Source organism: Staurois parvus, unplaced genomic scaffold, assembly GCF_062004578.1.
Source record: "Staurois parvus isolate SC_StPar_1 unplaced genomic scaffold, SC_StPar_1.0 ptg001334l, whole genome shotgun sequence".
NCBI classification, from domain to species: domain Eukaryota; kingdom Metazoa; phylum Chordata; class Amphibia; order Anura; family Ranidae; genus Staurois; species Staurois parvus.
In genome coordinates, this window is record NW_028319130.1 from 29,810 (window position 1) to 52,234 (window position 22,425).

The 22,425-nt window shown below is 46.9% G+C and overlaps 1 protein-coding gene across 1 annotated transcript in view; it reads left to right on the forward strand.

Moving 5' to 3' along the window:
* CMTM4 (CKLF like MARVEL transmembrane domain containing 4) overlaps positions 1-22,425 on the forward strand; it is a 45,786-nt gene that overhangs the window by 13,899 nt on the left and 9,462 nt on the right. The window contains exon 2 of the mRNA XM_089661411.1: positions 10,840-11,016. Within this exon, the coding sequence (XP_089517537.1) occupies positions 10,840-11,016 (177 nt within the window). The remainder of the gene's footprint in view (positions 1-10,839; positions 11,017-22,425) is intronic.

Genomic DNA, 22,425 nt, shown 5'->3' on the forward strand with positions numbered 1-22,425 from the left:
TGCACTGCATTGATGCATTCACACAATTTCACGGTAAACCATGAGAAAAAACATGCAATATAAGAATTTGAGTATTTCTCCAACTATGTGGGATTAACCTAAAATCGGTCCTGATATTTCTGTTTTTCTAACCTGACCACTTCTTATTCTAAAAAGGAAACCTTCATTTGGTTTGCAAATATTAAAGAGCCTAACTACCAGCAAGAATGAGTTGGATTCCTTACATTTAAAGAGTACCTGTCATTTTAGATCCATCATGGCAGTGCCTGTCAGTGGGCATCAACTCACCTGCTGCAACCATGTCCCTCACTTTGTTGTGTCACTACCGCATACCAGCCATTCCATTAAAGTGAATGGGACTGTTGGTGAGTCAACAGCGGGTGAGAGGAGGAGCCGCTGCTGGACAGAGATGACAGTTGCTCTTTAAAAATGATTATTTAAATTGAGCCTTTCGCTAGTGATTTAAATCAACTTGATTTAAATTAAATCCACCTTGGTAATCACGTCAAACACTGTGACTTCAACCTACGCGTTTCGTCATCACCAGATGTTGTCAGGGGCATGATTTTTTAATTTGGTTTCTCTTTAGTATTAATGTTTTAGAGCCTGATTTAGATGGATTTTAGTAGTAGCAGTATGCAGCCTTATTCACAGGAAATTTTACTGTACGTCTTCTGCATTCGATTCCGGGTAACATTGGCAGTGGATGTTGTTTTGGTGTGTGGAGTTGCCCTTTGCTTGGATATACAGCCTACTGGTGTTTTGCAAATCTGGTATGGCAGCTTCCTGAGATCACACCTGTAGTTGTACTAAGGAATTGTCCCGACGCTCCTGTCTATACAGAAGTCTGCATCCTACTGCTTGTAAATTATAAGCGCTCTGCGCTCTTTTCCTGTCTCCAGTCGAGTAGTTAGTCTGAAGCGGCTGGAAATGTTTACCGAAGCTAAAAATACATTTTGTTGGGCAGACTGAACTCGTGACATCTCCATTTGCAATAGAAATGCTGTTTTTGTTGGTCTTCCTCATACCATATACTGTTGGCTTACAGTAAACCCATCACAATTTCAGACAATTTACATTTCCCTTTGGAGGAATGACACAGCCAAGTGATCCAATGATACAGGCAGCTGAAGAGATATTTAAGGCTCCATGCACAATAGCAGTTTTTTTAAAACCTGCTGGAAAAACAGCTGGATGAAAAATGCTGATAATAGCGCTTTTGTGCCGGCTTATAGTAGAGTTTTAGAAGTGTTTTTACAGTGCTTGTAGAAAAAAAAAATAGTAGCATTTTGGTTTTTTTATTTTTTCAAATTTTTTTTCTGGCCAGAAAAATTAGGAAAACAAGAAAAAAAATATTCTGAACCAATGGACTGCAGACATATTACAGGAGATGACCAGAGACTGAGGACGTAGTACAGGAGATGACCAGAGACTGAGGACGTAGTACAGGGGATGACCAGAGACTGAGGACGTAGTACAGGAGATGACCAGAGACTGCGGACGTAGTATAGGAGATGACCAGAGACTGCGGACGTAGTATAGGAGATGACCAGAGACTGCAGACATAGTACAGGGGATGACCAGAAACTGCGGACCCAGTACAGGAGATGGCCAGAGACTGAGGACGTAGTATAGGAGATGACCAGAGACTGCAGACATAGTACAGGAGATGACTAGAGACTGAGGACGTAGTACAGGAGATGAGCAGAGACTGCGCACGTAGTACAGGAGATGACTAGAGACTGCGGACACAGTACAGGAGATGACCAGAGACTGCGGATGTAGTACAGGAGATGACCAGAGACTGCAGATGTAGTACAGGAGGTGACCGGAGACTGCGGACGTAGTACAGGAGATGACCAGAGACTGCGGACGTAGTACAGGAGATGACCGGAGACTGCAGACGTAGTACAGGAGATGACCGGAGACTGCGGACGTAGTACAGGAGATGACCGGAGACTGCGGACGTTTGGGGAGCTGGGGGGCTGGTACCCGAATTTGACAGGTACCTGCTCTCACTTCTGCTGCGATCGCCTCTCTCCCCTTAGTCTTCTGCGACCGTGACAGGTCCCAGAAGACTACGGGGCCATTCGCAAAGCGCAGTGCTTGTCTCGCATGTGCAGTGGACACCTGGCTGTGAAGCTGCAAACTGTCACAGCTGGGTGCCCACACTGAAGATCATGAGGTGATGAGGAACAGGTAGGACCGAGGAGCAGGTTCTGCTGCACAGAAGAGCTGAGCGGCCGGCCCGGTGTTTTAACGCAGCGGCGACCGGGGGATCCAGTAACAAACTGTACAGGAATCGCACGCTGCTCTGGACCATGGCTGTGCGCGATGACGTCACTGTCCAAGCTCCGCCCTGACATGTTTCGCTGAATAGCATTTAGTTATACTTTTTATCTGCATATATTTCTGAGTCTAGTCTACATTTTGACATACAGTTTACAAACAAGGCATGCTCAGTTTGGGTTATCTGGGTTGTACCAGGTTCACTTTAACCCCTTTGTGCCGACGTCACACAAATATGCGGCTTTACAGAACTGGGCTTTTTTCCGTGGGGCCGCATATTTGCGTACCTGTCTTTCTGCTCCCAGCTCAAAGACCGGGGTGTCACTGAGAGCCCTGGGTCCCGTTCTAACGCTTGGGACCCGAGACAGCCAATTCCAGGTCACATGATCACTGTGATAGTCTCCGATTGGCTATCATAGTGATCAGTTACTGTATAGCCCACCCCCGCTTGTTTTGTTTGTTTGTTTTTCTCTCTGTGAATGGAGGAGAGAGATACTTTGTATCTTTCTAACTCCTGGCATAGAGAAAAAAAAGTTTGTTAAAAGAAAAAAAAAAGAATATTACAAAATAAAGAAAAAATACCTAGATCAAAGTTTGATCTAGTTCAGTGCCAAGGGGAGTGTTTGGGTCAGGGTCAAAGGTCAGGATTTTTTTTTTTTTAATTGGTATTAGTGTCAGTGTGTTTTAGGTAAAAACAAAATGCGCAAAATTGTTTCTGGGCTGTACTACAGGTACAAACAACATACACATATATAGTATCACTACGATCATCAAGAGCTGGAAAATTTATTTTGGGTTGCTCTTTGGTGGTAGGTTATGGTGGTAACGAGAAACACACAGCTAAATTTAAAAAAAAAAATAAAAAAACAAAATAAAAAATATATAGATAGATAGTAAAAAAAAAAAAAATCTATTTTGGGACAGTTTTCCTTTAATAATAATAAAAAAAAAAAATCAGGAGATATCCATTATCATTTACCACCAAATGAAAGCCCAATTTGTTCTGAAAAAAACAAGGTATAATCCACCTGGATGTACAAAGTAGTTGTGATGATATGTACAGTTTTACTAACACATGTCAACGTTGCAAAATTGTGCTTGGGTATTCAGATTTGTTTTACCCTCAGCCATGAAGGGGTTAAGGGGTCTTCCAGGATACTGTAACCCCCATCAGCGACCTCCTGATCTGATGAGACACAAGTTGTATTTTGGCACTGCAGCATGCCCAGGGCTTGCAGTATTTAGATCACGGGTGTCAAACTTGTGGCCCTCCAGCTGTTGCCAAACTACAAGTCCCATGAGGCATTGCAAGATTGACAGTTACAAGCATGACTCCCAAAGGCAGAGGCATGATGGGACTTGTAGTTTGGCAACAGCTGGAGGGCCGCCAGTTTGACACCCCTGGTTTAGATCTTGAAATTCTTGAAGACTCTACTCGCACATTATGCTGCACTATACAGAATGACATTCAGGCAAAGCCTAGCTTGTTGCATACGCCTGGGTGACCAGTATTCTTCATTGCTGGGCACACGGTTGTGGGACTGAAAGCCCAGACACCAGGACTACAAAGCAGGGAAAATGTAAGTGCCTCTGAGCTCCATCACTTGCATTGCCTCTAGATATTTGATCAGTGAAGGGTGGTGAGGTAGTTCAGAGGGCACTTGTATAATGGTTAATGGCACTCGCCCTGTAACCAATAAATACTTCTAAGAACAAGAACAGCAAAGTGAGCGCTACAGTGAAGCTGCTGTGACACCAAAACGTACCAAAAAACCTCATAAGTCAATAATAATAAAGTGGGTGCAGCGCTGAGATCCAAAATAGAAATAAAGTGCTACATAAACAACAAATGCTGAATCGTTCAAAATCAATTGCCAATAATATAGATAATAAAGTGCCAATAGTGCTATTGTTGACCATAAATAAATCATGAAATATAAAGTGACAGATGTGCTTGTGTATTGATCATGTACAAAAGTCCAATAAGTGATCCAGTGTGTATGAATCTGGGGAGAGCCAATCAAGGTGGCTAAGGTGCTAATAAAGTTAATAGTCCAAATAATGAACTTGGGGATCCTTCAAGAGATCTCAAGATAGATGGTCCAAACTCCTATCTCCAATTCATAAGTGGTATATCTGGTAATAGAAAAATTGCGCACTCACCAGATGCGCAATATCATCACGCATTTGAGAACACAACTGTCTCATCAGGTCAGCCAAATCCTCTTATGGTATGTACAGCCTGGTCACGGTTCCCCTCTGGATCCTCCATGGGTAACATCACATCTAGCTTTCTCTTTAAATGGCTCTGTGGATGGTTAGGCTCACAAAGAGCTAGCATTGTCCTCCGAATCTTCACTACTACTTGGTAGTCTTGAACGTTTCATGGCTTGCACAGGAATACCACTGGCAACCTGCCCGGCTGTTCCCTGCCACCTTGTATGCAGTTGGCGGTGCTCGTCCCCCCCTCAGCGCTCTCCGTTGATTGATTTGTTCCCCGGGTCTGGCCCAGCCACTCCTGGAGCAGATTGTCTCTCCTCACACACAGGTTTATTATTAATAAATAATTCTACAATTGGATGATACGGAGTTGCCGGCTCTTTATCCCTTTGAATCTTTGAGTACTAGTGGAGACCCCGCCAGCCTGAGCACCCCTTCCTCACGGGATTCCAATGAAAGGGATGCCTTTTTCTGTATATCCACTTGCCTACCAGAGAATACTTTGCATTTTCTCAATGAATGCAAACTTGCAAAGCATTCTCTGATTGGACGAGGTGGAGAGTGTTGCATCAGTGCCCCACCTCGTCCAATCAGAGAACGCTTTGCATTCACTGAGAAAATGGAAAGCCATCTGTAAATGGTTCCTGTGCGAAACGGGTGACCTCCTGTATTCAAAATACAGCAGGGCAAGCAGCTCGGCATGGGACGGGGCAAGCAGCTCGGCATGGGACGGGGCAAGCAGCTCGGCATGGGACGGGGCAAGCAGCTCGGCATGGGACGGGGCAAGCAGCTCGGCATGGGCCCGGGCAAACAGCTCGGCCGGGGACCGGGCAAGCAGCTCGGCAGGGGCCCGGGCAAACAGCTCGGCCGGGGACCGGGCAAGCAGCTCGGCCGGGGACCGGGCAAGCAGCTCGGCCGGGGACCGGGCAAGCAGCTCGGCAGGGGACCGGGCAAGCAGCTCGGCAGGGGACCGGGCAAGCAGCTCGGCAGGGGACCGGGCAAGCAGCTCGGCAGGGGACTCGGCAAGGGACCGGGCATGCAGCTCGGCAGGGGACCGGGAAAGCTAGTAGAGATCACTGGAGTAGTTGTGTCTACTAAAGTGTTTTCCAGCTTCAAGAGGTATTCCACAGGTATGGTGTATATGGTCCAAGATGGCCACTATAGCTATGTAAAAATATTCATGCCTGGAATTTATTCTTTAAAGTGTTACTAAACCCACAACAGTAAAATCGGTCTGTATATGCAGTAAAGCATGTTTGTTATACGCACTGCGGCACCTAAGGGGTTAACCCTCTGCATTGTGTAAAAAGGCTGCTTGATCCTGTCTTCTCTCAACCTCCCCTTCTACTGTCCCCAATTCATCTAATAGCACAGATCTCTAGAAGTCACTCTGCACATGCTCAGTTTGGTGTGTATTGCTCGATTTTTTTTTTTTTTTTTTTTTTTTTGTTATTTGTTTGGAAGGTGCATGTGATCAGTACAGGGCCAATCAGCACTGTCCAGATAGAGGGTCAGGGGTTATGCAGCCTCATAGAAAAAAAAATAAAATTGATTTTAATAGTTTTTTTTTTTTTTTAATCCACCCTGCTTCAAAGGGATGCAAATGTGTAGAAACTGGAACTATCAACAGACTTTATAGTAAATAACGTAAGCTAGCCTTACATTACACAATTTTCCTGTAGATTTACTAAAACCATGTAATATGAGGTCAAATATGAACACTTTTCTATGTATGCAATCAGACAGGCCCTTGTACTTCATAGTTGAAGGTAGAATAAGAACATTGTATAACGTCGAAAGAGCAGGGCCCTCAATCCCCTCATGTTCTGCATTGTATTGGTATTGTTCTGTCACATGTTCTGTCCCCCTTTGTAATGTACAGCGCTGAGCGAACTATTGGCGCTTTATAAATACTGTATAATAATAATAATAATAAAGTATGGCCAGAAGACAGCAAGAGTGAGGAAAAGTATGATATTGTGCAACTTGCTTGATTTTATCTGCCTATAGTCAGTAGCTAAGACATTTGGAACATGCACATATTCTTTGCGTTTTTGTAATCTTCGTTATACTTCCTCCGGGAATAGAATAATTTGCCTGAAACTCACTAGGACGTAAATATGTTAAAATTTCCATGTCAGTTGTAACGTGAAACAAAACAACCGAGCTCGGTCAGAAGCTTCCTTGACGTCTGTCGTCTGACATTTTATACAGCCATCAGAGGTCTGTGCGGACACAGTACATTATTTTACACTGCGAGATTTTCCGATCCGCTGGAGGAGTTCGGAGACGTTGAGGAGGAAGGCTGCCTTCTCCAGGCTCTGATTAATTTTCCTGACACTCAGGACGGGAAATATTAACTTGTCACTTCCGTCATCTGGGAGCTTTAATTCTCTGCGATGGCAGCTCCTCAGGAAGCCAGATCTTATAGTGAAATCGTATATCATTTACAAGAAGTAGCTGATGGACTCGTGTTTTGTTTCTTTTTTTAATTTTATATATATATATATATATATATATATATATATATATATATATATATATATATATATATAAAAATCTAAATATACATATATCTATATATATATATAAATATATATATATATATTCCCCTTCTTCAGCTAATAAACAGGTGTCCCTTTTTTTCCTTGATTTTCAATGATTTTCTTTAAAGGGTTTTTTTTTTTATGGATTTAACTCCATATTCGTAGAAAAGAAAAAAGCAAATAAAAAAAAATATAGCATATACAATTGTGACTCAAGTCCTATTGTAATTAAATTATTATTATTAATATACAGTATTTATAAAGCGCCAATAGTTCGCTCAGCGCTGTACATTACAATGGGGGACAGAACAGTAAGGCTACGTTCACACTAGCCTTGTGTGCAGGCGGCAGAGAGGCGTTTGGGAAGCGTTTTTACCTCTTCCCAAACGCCTCTGCCAATTCTGCACATTACAGCACATGGTGCTGTTCTAACGGGAGCGTTTGCGTTGCGTCGCGGCAAAACGGACGCCTCTGGACGAGTCAGGAGGCTTTGAAGCCTCCTATTCTCGTCTATGGTGCCGCTCCGCAAATGCCCGGCCGGCGTTTGCGGTGCGGTTGCGACGCGGTTGCGGGGCGTTTGCGGAGCGGTAACACCACTCAAAACTGCATTATAGGCGTTTGTGGGGCGTTATTAACGCTCGGCAAACGCCTAGCAACCGCCGCTAAACCGCGCATGCGGCGTTTGCGGAGCGTTTGCCGAGCGTTAATAATGCTCCGCAAACGCCGGACCAACGCTTGCCAAAAGCTATAGGGGCGTTTGGCAAGCGTTGGCAAAACAGCCTAGTGTGAACGAGCCCTAACAATACAATACAATGCAAAACATGAGAGGATCGAGGGCCCTGCTCTTTTGAGTTTACAATCTAGGAGATTAATGATATTAATTAAATTTACCTTTCCTTTTCAATCTGCAGCCCTGTAATTTTCTGTAAAATTCAATCCAATATGGCTACCTGGAGGCATTCTGTACACAGATGGTGTACTGAACACCACCCTGAAAATGTGGTGCTTGTGTGATTGGCTCACTGATTTTCTCAGAAGTCTGCACTTATGAGTCACATTTTTGGCATCCCCTGCAAGAAAAATGTCATTTTTGGTGGGATGCTCCCAATAAGAAAGCATGTTCAAAGGGATGCAGACCCTGACACTTTCCTCATTTAGAACCCTGCAGGTGCAGCTGCTGATTTATAATTATAAAACCACTCCCATACAGATTCACTCTGCACATGAACAGAGACAAACAAACCAGAATAATAGAAGGTAGGAATCTGAATCAAAGTTTGTTAAAATCCTTGCAATGTGCATAATTTGCCCAGATGGGATTTTTTTTCTCAATGGATGGGATGGATCTCAGTGGATGGGCCTTTAACCATGAGAGGCCACATATATGCATACCAAAAAGTAAGCAAAGTTACCAATGCCTAACCACTCCCGATTGCAAGTAGCTTTCCAATCATGTGATGCTGTGACAGCCAGTCACCGTGGTCACGTGATTATAAACCCTGTCCCGCCTCCCAGCATCTGAAATCCCTTAAAGGGCCGGGAGGGACCAGAGTTAAAGCGGAGTTCCAGCTGAAAAAAAAATTAAAAGTCAGCAGCTATAAATACTGTAGCTGCTGACTTTTAAAATACAGCCACTTACCTGTCCCTCGGTCCAGCAGTGTCCTCACCACCACTGGTTTCACCGACCGTCTTCTCTCCCTGGCGCCGGCATCATTAGTGTTTGCACCCGGCTGTGACAGCTTGCGGCTTCACCACTGCGCATGTGCGAGAAGCGCTGCGCTTTGTGAATGGCCCCATAGTCTTCTGGAACCTATCACGTGACAGGTCCCAGAAGACTATGGGGAGGGAGGGGGGGAGGACAACTTCCGTTTCCGATTGACTGTGGCTCTCTAGCTTTTGTGGAACTACATTTCCCATGAGGCATTGCAAAGATTACAAAACTGAAAGTTACAGCTCTGACTTGCAGAGGCATGATGGAACTTGTAGTCCTGTGGCTCTCAGGTTGCCTACCCCTGGCCTAGGCGATTGCAGCGGAAGTGGGAGTTGGTACCTGTCAAATTTAGGTACCCGCTCCCCAAAGGTGCCAATCCTTAATGGGGAGCGGGGGACAAAGCATTAAAGCGGAACTTCCCCTTTTGGGGGAACTCCGCTTTTAAGTAGAAAAATCATAAAAGCTGTTAAGCCCTTGCAGAGGCAATGACATCAAATGACAGTAAATCATAACCAAGGATATCAAAGTAATGGATCGACGTGAACTGTCGAGAGGCAAGCAGTACAAATGCATACCTACGGTTATGAGCGAGTGGTAAAATGAGATGCCTGAGAGGATTGAGTAGTCTAACAGGTAAAAGATGGAGGGGACGTTGGGTTTGGTGGGGAGGACGGAAAGGGGTAAAAAAAAAGTACTAAAGGTAAGATAGACTTTCTGGGTTTAAAAAAGGCGGGGAATATTTAAGCCATGGTTCTCATGTCTGTAGGAATTTTATGTTGGGAGTCATTGAAAAGTAAGATTTTAATCACTATCTCTCAATGAACACAAGAACAATTTTCAAAATTTTGACAAAACTGAGTTTTATAGAACATATTTTTTTGGCGCATTACATGACAGGTTAATAATATAACTTCGATTACAAAATCTTCAGTTTTACTCAAATTAGTTGATGCAAAAATTAATCCACCCCACAACAAAAACTACTACATCTAGTATTTTGTATGACCGCCATGATTTGTAAGGACAGCACCAAGTCTTCTAGGCATGGAATGAACAAGTCGGCAACATCGATCTTTTTCCATTCTTCAAGACACAGTACAGGAGATGACCAGAGACTGCGGACACAGTACAGGGGATGACCAGAGACTGCGGACACAGTACAGGGGATGACCAGAGACTGCGGACACAGTACAGGAGATGACCAGAGACTGCGGACACAGTACAGGGGATGACCAGAGACTGCGGACACAGTACAGGGGATGACCAGAGACTGCGGACACAGTACAGGAGATGACCAGAGACTGCGGACACAGTACAGGGGATGACCAGAGACTGCGGACACAGTACAGGGGATGACCAGAGACTGCGGACACAGTACAGGAGATGACCAGAGACTGCAGACACAGTACAGGAGATGACCAGAGACTGCAGACACAGTACAGGAGATGACCAGAGACTGCAGACAGTGCAAGGGATGACCAGAGACTGCAGACAGTAAAGGAGATTACCAGAGACTGCGGACGTTTGGGGAGGGAGGGGGAGCGGGTACCTGAATTTGACAGCTACCTGCTCCCACTTTTGCGGAGTTGTCCTTCCCTCTTCTTTCCGCGGCGGCTTCTGTGACAGCCAGGTGCCCACTGCGCATGCGCGAGAAGCGCTGCGCTTTGTGAATGACCCGGAGCCTTCTGGGACCTGTCGTGTGCCAGAAGACACCGGACCATTCACAAAGCGCGGCGCTTCTCGCGCATGCGCAGCGGGCACCCGGCTGTCACTGAAGCCGCCGCGGGAAGACTGCAGCGCTGGAGCGAGGAACAGGTAAGGTCCTGTAGGAGAGAAGAGCTGAGCGGCCGGCCCGATATTCTGACATGGTGGTGGCAGAAATACCGGACCGCCCGCTTTACATTCGCTCCATAAGACGCACTGACATATCCCCCCCTTTTTTTGGGGGGGGGGAAAGTGCGTCTTTATGGAGCGAAAAATACGGTAATTAATATTTTCGATTTGCAAAGTTGCTGCCTTCTTATGTTTGTGTTTTCTGTCTGTTTGATTTGTGATGTGTTTTTGTGTTGACAGCTCCTGGCTCTGCTGGCATTTATCTGCATCGAGACGATAATGGAGTGCTCGCCATGTGAAGGATTGTATTTCTTTGAATTTGTCAGCTGCAGTGCGTTTGTGGTGACCGGCGTTTTACTGCTCATGTTCAGCCTGTCCCTCCATGAGCGTGTCCCTCACATCAATTGGATTCTGACGGTGAGTCTCCTGTCTGCGCAGTTCACTGTGTACAGTCAGACACATAGACTTTTTTTTTTGGGGGGGGGAGGGGTGGCAGCGCATGAGGATATATTCGCATTATTAGGATTTGCATACACATTGAAGTGCACCTGTGTCCAAGAAATTCATTATAAACGAAGGATAGCCCTGAAAAGTGGAGTATTGCAGCTTTTCTGCCTTCCCTTTCCAATTCTACTACTATCTATGGTAGTCATACATTGAATGTCACAAAGACTAGAAGCTGCTCAGGTTATTGCTGGACTGCCCAATAGATTGGCTCTCAGTCACTCGCACTTGTTCTGATGTGCGCATTGTGTTGGCTCTCCTCCTCTCCTGTCAATGCTCCTTCCATTAGGTCATCAGGGGAAAGGCATGTCCTTGGAAGTCTGAATGGTCTGCTGAGTGTACCTGTCACAGGAGCAGGTAAACAAGACGTTCCTGCTAGCAGATCCAATGCAAATGTCACCGCTGTCAGTATCACGATTGTTACTGAGCTCTGCAAAGCTGAATCAACATGCTCCATATATTAAAAGACACCAATATGATAAAAACGATATTTCAATACGTGAATGAATATATACTGGAAGATGGACAGCGGAACTGGTAAGCTGCTTTGCTTCTCTTTTCAGGGCTACTCTCAGGAGTCCTTTTAACCACTTGCCGCCCAGCCACTGTATATATACGGCGGCAGGGCAGCACTCGCAGGCAAAACCACATTTTAAAACTTTACTTTTTGTAAACAAATAGGGGGCGTGTGCGAGGCACGCCGCCGCCCTATCTGTCCCGCGGATCATCGCTGCAGATGTGAGTCGCCGGGTCACAGCCGGTCCTTAGCGGCTGTTTCCCGGCGATCGGCGGCAAACAGTGACAGACAGCACAGCTGCAGTAGCTGTGCTGTCTGTCACTTCCCTGTCAGCTCGAGGATGAGCTGATCAAGAAAGAACAGTTTCTCTTTCAGCCTTGTCCCGCCCAGTACACACCCCCGCCCCCTAGTAAAACACTCCCCTCACTCATATAACCCTTCCCTGCAAAATAAAGTTAACCTCTTCCTCCCCATTCCCATTAGTACAGTGTCAGTGTTTTTTTTTTTTTTTGCACTGATCACTGTATTAGTGTTTTTGGGGATGTCAGTGACCCCAAGTCAGTACCCCCCAATGTCAGAATGTCTGCCGCAGTCCCGCCATAAGTCGCTGGTCGCTGCCATAAGTCCCTGATTGCCGCCATAATTCGCTGATCGCCGCCATTATTAGTATAAAAAAACCCTAAAAATCCCAGTATCTTTCCCGCCATTTGTAAACGCTATAACTTTCACGTAAACCAATTAATTTACACGTATTGGGTTTTTTTTTAGCAAAGACATGTCGCAGAATACATTTTGGCAGAAATTTATGACTAAATTTGATTTTTGCATTTTTTTTTTACTGGACATGTTTTATAGCAAAAAGTCCAAAACATTGTTTTTTTTCCCTCAAAATTGTCAGCCTTTTTTTTTATAGCGCAAAAAATAAAAACTGCACAGGCGATCAAATACCACCGAAAGAAAGCTCAATTTGTGGGGAAAAAAAGGATGTAAATTTCATTTATGTACCGTATTGCATGACCGCGCAATTGTCCGTTAAACTAGCGCAGCGCTGTATAGCAGAAAAATGGCGTAAATTGCAGTATCTATACCATAGTTTGTAGACGCTATAACTTCCACACAAAGCAATCAATATACACTTATTGGGATTTTTTTTACCAAAAACATGGAGCAGAATACATTTTGGCCTAAATTTATAACCAACTTTGAGTTTACTATATATTTTTTATAGCTGAAAGTAAAAAATATCGTTTTTCTTCAAAATGTTTGGCCTTTTTTTGTTTATAGCGTGAAAAATAAAAAGCGCACAGGTGATCAAATTACACCGAAAGAAAGCTCTATTTGTGTGAAAAAAAGGACGTAAATTTCATTTGGGTGCAGCATTGCATGACCGCGCAATTATCAGTTGAATTAGTGCAGCGCCGAGTAGCAAAAAGAGGCGTGGTCATTAAGGGGGGTAAATCCTCTGGAGCTCAAGTGGTTAATGAAGTAGAACAGGGGTGTCAAACTGGCGGCCCTCCAGCTGTTGCGAAACTACAAGTCCCATCATGCCTCTGCCTTTGGGAGTCATGCTTGTAACTGTCAATCTTGCAATGCCTCATCGGACTTGTAGTTTGGCAACAGCTGGGGGGCCGCCAGTTTGACACCCGTGTAGTAGAGCAATACATAGCAGCATGTCAGTGCTGACGGGAGAGATCCGTGTTGTTTACACACAGGTCTCTCCCATCACTGTTCCTCGACGATTGCCGGGTGCCGGCGGGAAATCTCTGGCTGGGACCCAGTGATCGACATCTGTAGCCATCAGTTTGACACCCGTGAAGTAGAGTAATGGTCATTATCAGGTACCATGGCCAGGTTAAAAAAAAAAGGCGCCACACATTTATAAAGTAAAGCAGTGTGCTTCACATATGTGCATTGCATTCCCCTTGCCTCAGGACCCTAATCACATGACCGAAAAAGCCTCTTTGTTAAAACTTGCCCTCTGCCCTATAGCAGAAGTACTGCTACAGGGCGGCAGGGCTGCGCAAAATCATGTGTATGTATGTGTATATATGTGTGTGTGTGTATATATATATATATATATATATGATTTGCATTTCCAGGTAGGGGGTGCGCGTCGCTAACAGCGGATGGGGATGTCAATCACCGAGTCCCGGACGGTGTTTCCTGGCCGGCACTCTGTGATTGCCAAGTAAAGCTGACAGGGGAGAGACCTGTGTGTAAACAACACAGATCTCTCTCCTGTCAGCAAGGACATGCTGCTTTGTATCTCTCTGCACAGCAGAGAAATACAAAACAGCATGTCTCCCAAGTAAAACAGCAAACAGTAAAACGCACACAGTTAACCCTTTGATCGCCCCAGATGTTAACCCCTTCCTGCCCAGTGCCATTAGTGTACAGTCAGTGCTTTTTATTAGCACTGATCACTGTATTAGTGTCACTGGGGATGTCTGTGGCAGTTAGTTCCTCCCCAGTGTCAGAACGCCTGCCGCAAACCCACTATAAGTCACTGATCGCCACCAATGCTAGTATAAAATAAAAATAAACATCCCAGTATCTATACCGCCATTTGTAAACACTATAACTTTTACATAAACCAATTAATTTACATGTATTGGGATTTTTTTTTTAGAAAAGACGTGGAGCAGAATACAATTTTGGGCCAAATTTATGAATAAGTTTTATTTTTTTTTAACATTTTTATTGTATTTATATTTTTATGTTTTTATAGTACCAAGTCAAAAAAAAGTGTGTGTTTTTTTGTTTGGTTTTGTTTTTCTTCAAAATTGTCGGTATTCTTTTGTTTATAGCGAGAAAAAAACAAAACTCTGCAAAGGTGATCAAATACCTCCAAAAGAAAGCTCTACTTGTGGGAGAAAAAAGGACATAACTTTCACTTATGTACAGTGTTGCATGACCGCACAATTGTCAGTTAGCGTAACGCAGCGCTGTATCGCAAAGAATGGCCTGGTCAGGAATGGGGGTAAATCCTCTTGAGGGCTGTAAACCCTTCCATATACCCAGTGAAGTGATTTGGCCTCAGGTGATGTACAGAGATGAAACAAATCCTCCTACATAAGTAGTACCTGTTTATCTGTAGTCATCACTTCTCTGCAGCTGTTCAAAGTGCAGAATTTATACAGCTTGTCTGAGTGTTCAGAAAGCAGGGGACAGGACTCTGAAATGCCACACTGCAGAGCTTAGTGAGGGGAGCTCTGAAAGCTGATTGGAAGGAAGGGACACCTCTCCCCACCTTCACACAGCACCAGGGGCGGACTGACCATTTGGAAACTCGGGCTCTGCTCGAGGGCCCAGGGTCAGTAGAGGGCCCCATGAGATGCCCCTGGTACCTTTTTCATAGGCTCTTTTGAGTTTGGGCAAGGACACAGAGGCCCCATGATCCCCTATTGCCCGGGGGCCCCATTAGTTGTCAGTCCACCCCTGCACAGCACACAGGAACAGAGATAAGGCTGTCAATTACAGACTGTGTACTGGGGGTCCCTCCCCTGTCACCATTTTTCTCTTGGTGTCAGGAACACTTGTCAGAAGTGACTCATGCTGATAAAGGAAGGATGCAGCAGACAGAAATGACACTTGGTGCTCTGTGTTGAGACAAGTACACACTATAGAAGGATATGCTTTGTTCATATTTCATGTCTGAGGATTACAACCACTATAAGTAGGGCACTGCGGGCTGTACACCACAACCTGCATTTTATGAATGAGCCATAAAATGCATGCTGAGTTGTGGACTAACTTTGTGGAATTTTCTCATTTCTTTTCTATTAGACTTTTTACTTCTGTTTGAAGTTTTATTGCTGTCTTGGACTCCATTAGGCACCATTCAGAGCACATTTTTTGTAAGAGGCACTAGATTTTCTTTTAATAATATCCAGTGCTGTGAATGACAGCCACTAAATATTTGAATTGCTTTTACAGCTCTTTCACACTAGAATGCAATGCAGGAGAGCTGCGTTCCTGTGCGGCTTTCCCCTGATTCCTGCTGCTGGGAGTGACTAGCTGCAGTCGCTGAGACCGTACACTGTAATGACAGGATGTTGGCATTTGCAGCTCTTTATGGCTGTTCACAAAGCCAGCAATCACCACAGGTAGGTGCTGCCTGTGGGAACAGCGACGAAGAGCTGTGGACGCTGACCACCTGTCATTACAGTGTATGGACTCGGCTGCTGCAGCTAGCCATTTACAGCTGTCAAACCCAGCAGCAGGAATCGCTAGATTGCTACCGCTGGGATTCGCAACATGGCAAAACGCCCGTGCGAATCTACGTTCAAGCTAAAAACTTTGAATATCTAATACTACATTAACCTTTTTGCTGCCAGAGCCATTTTGGCATTTTTTTGCACACGTTTAAAAAAGCAAACACCCTAGAGAATAAACTATTGGTAGCTCCAACTTTTTCTGTCACACAATATTACCGCAAAATTTCAGTAAAAAACACACTAGAGTGAATTTTAGGGCACACAATTGCAATAAATTACCCACATTTTTGGTAAAATATAAAAGATGAGGTTGCACCGAATAAATAGATACCCAACAGGTCAAACCTTAAATTTGTGTGTGTCCTTGAAATGGTGATAAACTTCAGTATCCTATATTTTCTATAGGTGACACTTTAACCGCCTCCCGTCCTCCATATAAGGAAATGATGGGCACAAGGCGGTTCTCTCGTTCTGGGAAGATGTCATATGACATCCTCCCACTCTAACCGCGTGTGCATGGCTCCAGGAGCACGCAGCGCGTCGATCAGTGGTGCTCTGTGTCCTTCGGACACAGTGGATCACCGATCAATGGAAAGAGCCGAAGATGTCGGCTCGGTCATGTGATCAGCTATGTCCAATCACAGCTGATTGCATGTAAACAAGGAAGTGCCGGTTATCGGCACTTCACTCCTCACCAGCTGTCACGCTGAGAGAGGAGAGCCGGTAATTGTCATTCCTCAGAGGAGACATGTACACTGATCATCAGGGCACTGATGATCAGTGAAGCCCAAGCAGTGCCACCTGCCAGTGCCCATCAGTGCCACATATCAGTGCCCATCTGAGCTGCCTTTCAGTGCCACCTATCAGTGCCGCTTAACAGTGCCAGTCAGTGCCACCTATCAGTTCCATATGAGTGCTGCCTTTCAGTGCCCGTCAATGATGCCTGTCAATGCCCATCAGTGCCACCTACCAGTGCCTCCTCATCAGTGCCGCCTATCAGTGCCCATCCCTGCAGCCTCATTAGTGAACATCATTGAAGGAGAAAAATCACTTATTTACAAAATTTTATAACAAAAACTAAGAAACCTTTTTTTTTTTTTTAATTTTCAGTTGTTTTTGGTTTGTTTAGCAAAAAATAAAAAACCCAGAGGTGATTAAATACCACCAAAATAAAGCTCTATCTGTCTCAAAAAAATGATAAAAATTTAATATGGGTACAGTGTTGTATGACCGCGCAATTATTCAAAGTGCGACAGCGCTGAAAGCTGAAAATTGGCCTGGGCAGGAAGGGGGTATAGGTACCTGGTAGGCAAGGGGTTATAAGCCCCCTCTAGGTCATCAGTTTATTGTTATGGAGGAGCTCTGGTGCTAGAATTATTGCTCTTAATCCGGCGTGTGCGGCGATATGTAACGTGTATGCAATCAATTTTTTTCACTTTTGTAACAGTTTTTTTTTTTTTTTCATCACATAGGGGCCAAAATGTCCCCTGTGTGATGATTTTTGATGACCGGCTCTCTTTAATGAGACATCCAGGGTCTAAAAGACCTTTCATGTCTCCTCTGGGCTCCACTCAATGTATTGCAGTGCAGAACGTATTGCAGTACATTGCTTCTTGGCTGTGCTAGCCGTGAAGGTGACGGGTGACGTCATACACGTCGCTTTCCGGGTCACAGCTCCGCTTTCCCCCCTCCCCTCCACCCACGTCTGCCCACTGGTCACGCTGGCACCTGGGGGTGTGTGGAAGCAGTCTGGCAGCAGCGTAGCCACCAAATTGTGAGCAAAACCCCGCACTGTCAGGTCTGTACGACATATGGACCACGCAGCAAAAGGGGTTAAAGGGCAAGCTTACACCAGAACACAGTGATGAAAACCCACGTTCTGTGCATGTTCCTCGTATCGTGTTTAAAACGCACTGCACTTACAGTCTTCAGCGGGTATCACTGCATCGGTAATGACACCAAATGAAGGTTGCAAACGCAGTGCATTTGCCTGCACCAGATCACATGGTACAGAAATAGTATGCGATCCGGTTGCTCTGCATTTTTTAAAGTAATGCATGCAAAATTTTGCAGTGCTATTTCAAACCATTTAAATGAATGTGCTGAAATTGCATTGCACTTGCATGTGAATCGCACAGAAACAGCAGGTTCTTGGTGATTCATAGTGTGAACCGGCCCTAACTGCAATAGGGAAACCCAGGTCAGGAAGGCTGTGCTGTCTAACAGAGCTATCTAAATCTCAGGACTGGATGAGCAGAAGTACCTGTGGCAGGTAAACCGGCTTATATATATATATATATATATAGATAGATAGATAGATATTTATATCAGCACTGTTTCCAGGCAAACGCTTTAGTCTAGGTTCCCACCGATGAGGGAAACAATATGTAATTCAGACTGGAATGGCACCACATTTCTGTTCAAATCACATGTGATTCTTTGCAGTGTGATTTGAGCCCAATTATTTTTAATAAATCGTCAAGCAAAATTAATCACCCTCATGGAAAAGGTGCAGGCACTTTTTTTTTTTTTGTTTTTATCTGTTGCACTGGAATCAGATCGCATGGCTTCACACCCACACAATCTGATTCAGCCAATCGCACTGCATTTTGCACAGCCTTTGGAAATCTGCTGACTTGTCTGTTTCGTTCTGCTGCATGAACTATGAGCTGTATACAGGCATGCATGGAGATCAGGATGCCGGTATGGGGGGCAATGGCGGTGATCAGGATGCCGGTATGGGGCATGGTGGTGATTAGGATGCCGGCATGGGGCATGGTGGTGATCAGGATGCCGGCATGGGGTATGGTGGTGATTAGGATGCTGGCATGGGGTATGGTGGTGATTAGGATGCCGGTATGGGGCATGGTGGTGATTAGGATGCCGGCATGGGGTATGGTGGTGATTAGGATGCTGGCATGGGGTATGGTGGTGATTAGGATGCCGGTATGGGGCATGGTGGTGATTAGGATGCCGGTATGGGGCATGTTTTTGATCAGGATGCCGGTATGAGACAATGGCGGTGATCAGGATGCCGGTATGAAGTAATGGCAGTGATCAGGATGGCGGTATGGGGCATGGCGGTGATCAGGATGCCGGTATGGGGCATGTTGTTGACCAGGATGCCGGTATGGGGCATATTGTTGATCAGGATGCCGGTATGGGGCATGTTGTTGATCAGGATGCCGGTATGGGGCATGGCGGTGATCAGGATGCCGGTCTGGGGCATGGCGGTGATCAGGATGCCGGTCTGGGGCATGGCGGTGATCAGGATGTCGGTCTGGGGCATGGCGGTGATCAGGATGCCGGTATGGGGCATGGCGGTGATCAGAATGCCGGTATGGGGCATGGCGGTGATCAGGATGCCGGTATGGGGCTTGGCGGTGATCAGGATGCCGGTATGGGGCTTGGCGGTGATCAGGATGCCGGTATGGGGCATGGCGGTGATCAGGATGCCGGTATGGGGCTTAGCGGTGATCAGGATGCCGGGGTGGGGCATGGCGGTGATCAGGATGCCGGTATGGGGCATGTTGTTGATCAGGATGCCGGTATGGGGCATGGCGGTGATCAGGATGCCGGTATGGGGCATGGCGGTGATCAGGATGCCGGTATGGGGCATGGCGGTGATCAGGATGCCGGTATGGGGCATGGCGGTGATCAGGATGCCGGTATGGGGCATGGCGGTGATCAGGATGCCGGTATGGGGCATGGCGGTGATCAGGATGCCGGTATGGGGCATGGCGGTGATCAGGATGCCGGTATGGGGCATGGCGGTGATCAGGATGCCGGTATGGGGCATGGCGGTGATCAGGATGCCGGTATGGGGCATGTTGTTGATCAAGATGCCGGTATGGGGCATGTTGTTGATCAGGATGCCGGTATGGGGCATATTGTTGATCAGGATGCCGGTATGGGGCTTGGCGGTGATCAGGATGCCGGTTTGGGGCTTGGCGGTGATCAGGATCCCGGTATGGGGCATGTTGTTGATCAGGATGCCGGTATGGGGCATGTTGTTGATCAGGATGCCGGTATGGGGCATGTTGTTGATCAGGATGCCGGTATGGGGCATGTTGTTGATCAGGATGCCGGTATGGGGCATGTTGTTGATCAGGATGCCGGTATGGGGCATGTTGTTGATCAGGATGCCGGTATGGGGCATGTTTTGTAGCGGAGCTCAGAAACTGTAAATGGTGGTTGTAGTTGGGAGGTTATCGGGGGACACACAAAGCCTTTGAGAAATCTGCTGACTCGTCTGTTTTTGTTCTGCTGTATATTTCTCAACTCAGAAATTTAACACCGTATGACTTTCATTGACAGATACACATCTGTGGCTTCTTCACTCCCACATGGCCATTCTGCCTGCAGCTTCCCTTTGTACACCCCATGCTAATGCCACCCTTATTGGTACACTCTTCCTTCTGTATTCCCTTTGCATGGGTCAGCTCATATGTTTTTATCTTTGCAGAGCTCCTTGTAAATACCAGTGGTGGATTGATGTTGGCCTGCTGGGGATCGTCCCCTTCTGGTAGTGAGTGTAATGGAAGACACATGGCCGTGAAGGTCTGGCTGCCAATAAATCTACACAGGAGCTCCCAGCAAACTGAGTTTTGCTAGCAGAGGGTTTAATGACGTGTGAAAAAGGCTGTCTTGTGCATTAAGCTTGTTTTCACTCTCGGCGGGTCTCTTATTCTCTTCATACTGTTGCAATAAAATTCAGCGGAAATGGACTGTGTGCCCCATGACATCTGTGCCTAAATACACATTTTATTGTTTGTTTGGGCAGTGCTAAGTAATCCTGGGTCGGCTGTATGCAGGCTGGGACAAAAGGCTGTCCAGTATTACCTGTACATCTGCAGTCATTTACAGCATCTTGGTGAAAAGTCGGCCAATGTGGTGCAAAGGAATGATTCATGTACGCGGAATCCTTTAACCACTTCAAGTCCGGACACTTTCACCCCCTTCCAGTCCAGGCCAATTTTCAGCATTCAGTACTGTCACTCTTTGGCCCTTTGACTCAATCCTGTACCCATATGAAATTATCATTTCTTTTTGAGACAGATAGAGCTTTCTATTGGGGGTATTGGATCATTGCTGGGTTTTTTATTTTTTGTTATATGGTATGGTGTATGGCAGTGATCAGGATGCTGGCATGGGGTGTATAGCAGTGATCAGGATGCTGGCATGGGGTGTATGACATTGATTAGGATGCCAGCATGGGGTGTATGACGGTGACCAGAGCACTGGTATGGCGTATGATGGTGATCGGGGCACTGGTATGGCGTGTGGCGGTGATCAGGGCACTGGTATGGCGTGTGGCGGTGATCAGGGCACTGGTATGGCGGTGATCAGGGCACTGGTATGGCGGTGATCAGGGCACTGGTATGGCATGTGGCGGTGATCAGGGCACTGGTATGAGATAAGGCGGTGATAAAGGATGTTAGCATGAGGTATGGCGGTGTACAGGATGCTGTATATTAGGGTGCTCAGGATGTCGGTATGGGGCATTTGAAGTGATCGGGATGCCGGTATGGGGCATGGGAAGTGATCAGGATGCCTGTATGGGGCATGGGAAGTGATCAGGATGCCTGTATGATTGGGGCACGGCGGTGATCAGGGCGCCGGTATTGGGGCATGGCGGTGATCAGGGCGCCGGTATTGGGGCAGGGCGGTGATCAGGGCGCCGGTATTGGGGCACGGCGGTGATCCGGACGCCGGTATTGGGGCACGGCGGTGATCCGGATGCCGGCATTGGGGCACAGCGGTGATCCGGACGCCGGCATTGGGGCACGGCGGTGATCCGGACGCCGGCATTGGGGCACGGCGGTGATCCGGACGCCGGCATTGGGGCACGGCGGTGATCCGGACGCCGGCATTGGGGCACGGCGGTGATCCGGGCGCCGGCATTGGGGCACGGCGGTGATCCGGGCGCCGGCATTGGGGCACGGCGGTGATCCGGACGCCGGCATTGGGGCACGGCGGTGATCCGGACGCCGGCATTGGGGCACGGCGGTGATCCGGGCGCCGGCATTGGGGCACGGCGGTGATCCGGGCGCCGGCATTGGGGCACGGCGGTGATCCGGGCGCCGGCATTGGGGCACGGCGGTGATCCGGGCGCCGGCATTGGGGCACGGCGGTGATCCGGGCGCCGGCATTGGGGCACGGCGGTGATCGGGGCGCCGGCATTGGGGCACGGCGGTGATCGGGGCGCCGGCATTGGGGCACGGCGGTGATCGGGGCGCCGGCATTGGGGCACGGCGGTGATCCGGGCGCCGGCATTGGGGCACGGCGGTGATCCGGGCGCCGGCATTGGGGCACGGCGGTGATCCGGGCGCCGGCATTGGGGCACGGCGGTGATCAGGGCGTTAGTATGGCAGTTATCAGGGTGCTGGTGTGGAGTATGGCGGTAATCAAGACATTGGTATGGTGGTGATCAGGACATTGGTAGGGGGGTGTTTTTGTGTGCACTGGGACAGGTGACAGGGCTGGCTGCATTGTTTCTTGTCCCTGCACTGGGGAAATGATCAGGGACACAGGGGCACTGTTTAGAGACTGGGGTGGCTGGCACTGCAGCCCGTGATTGTACAAGTA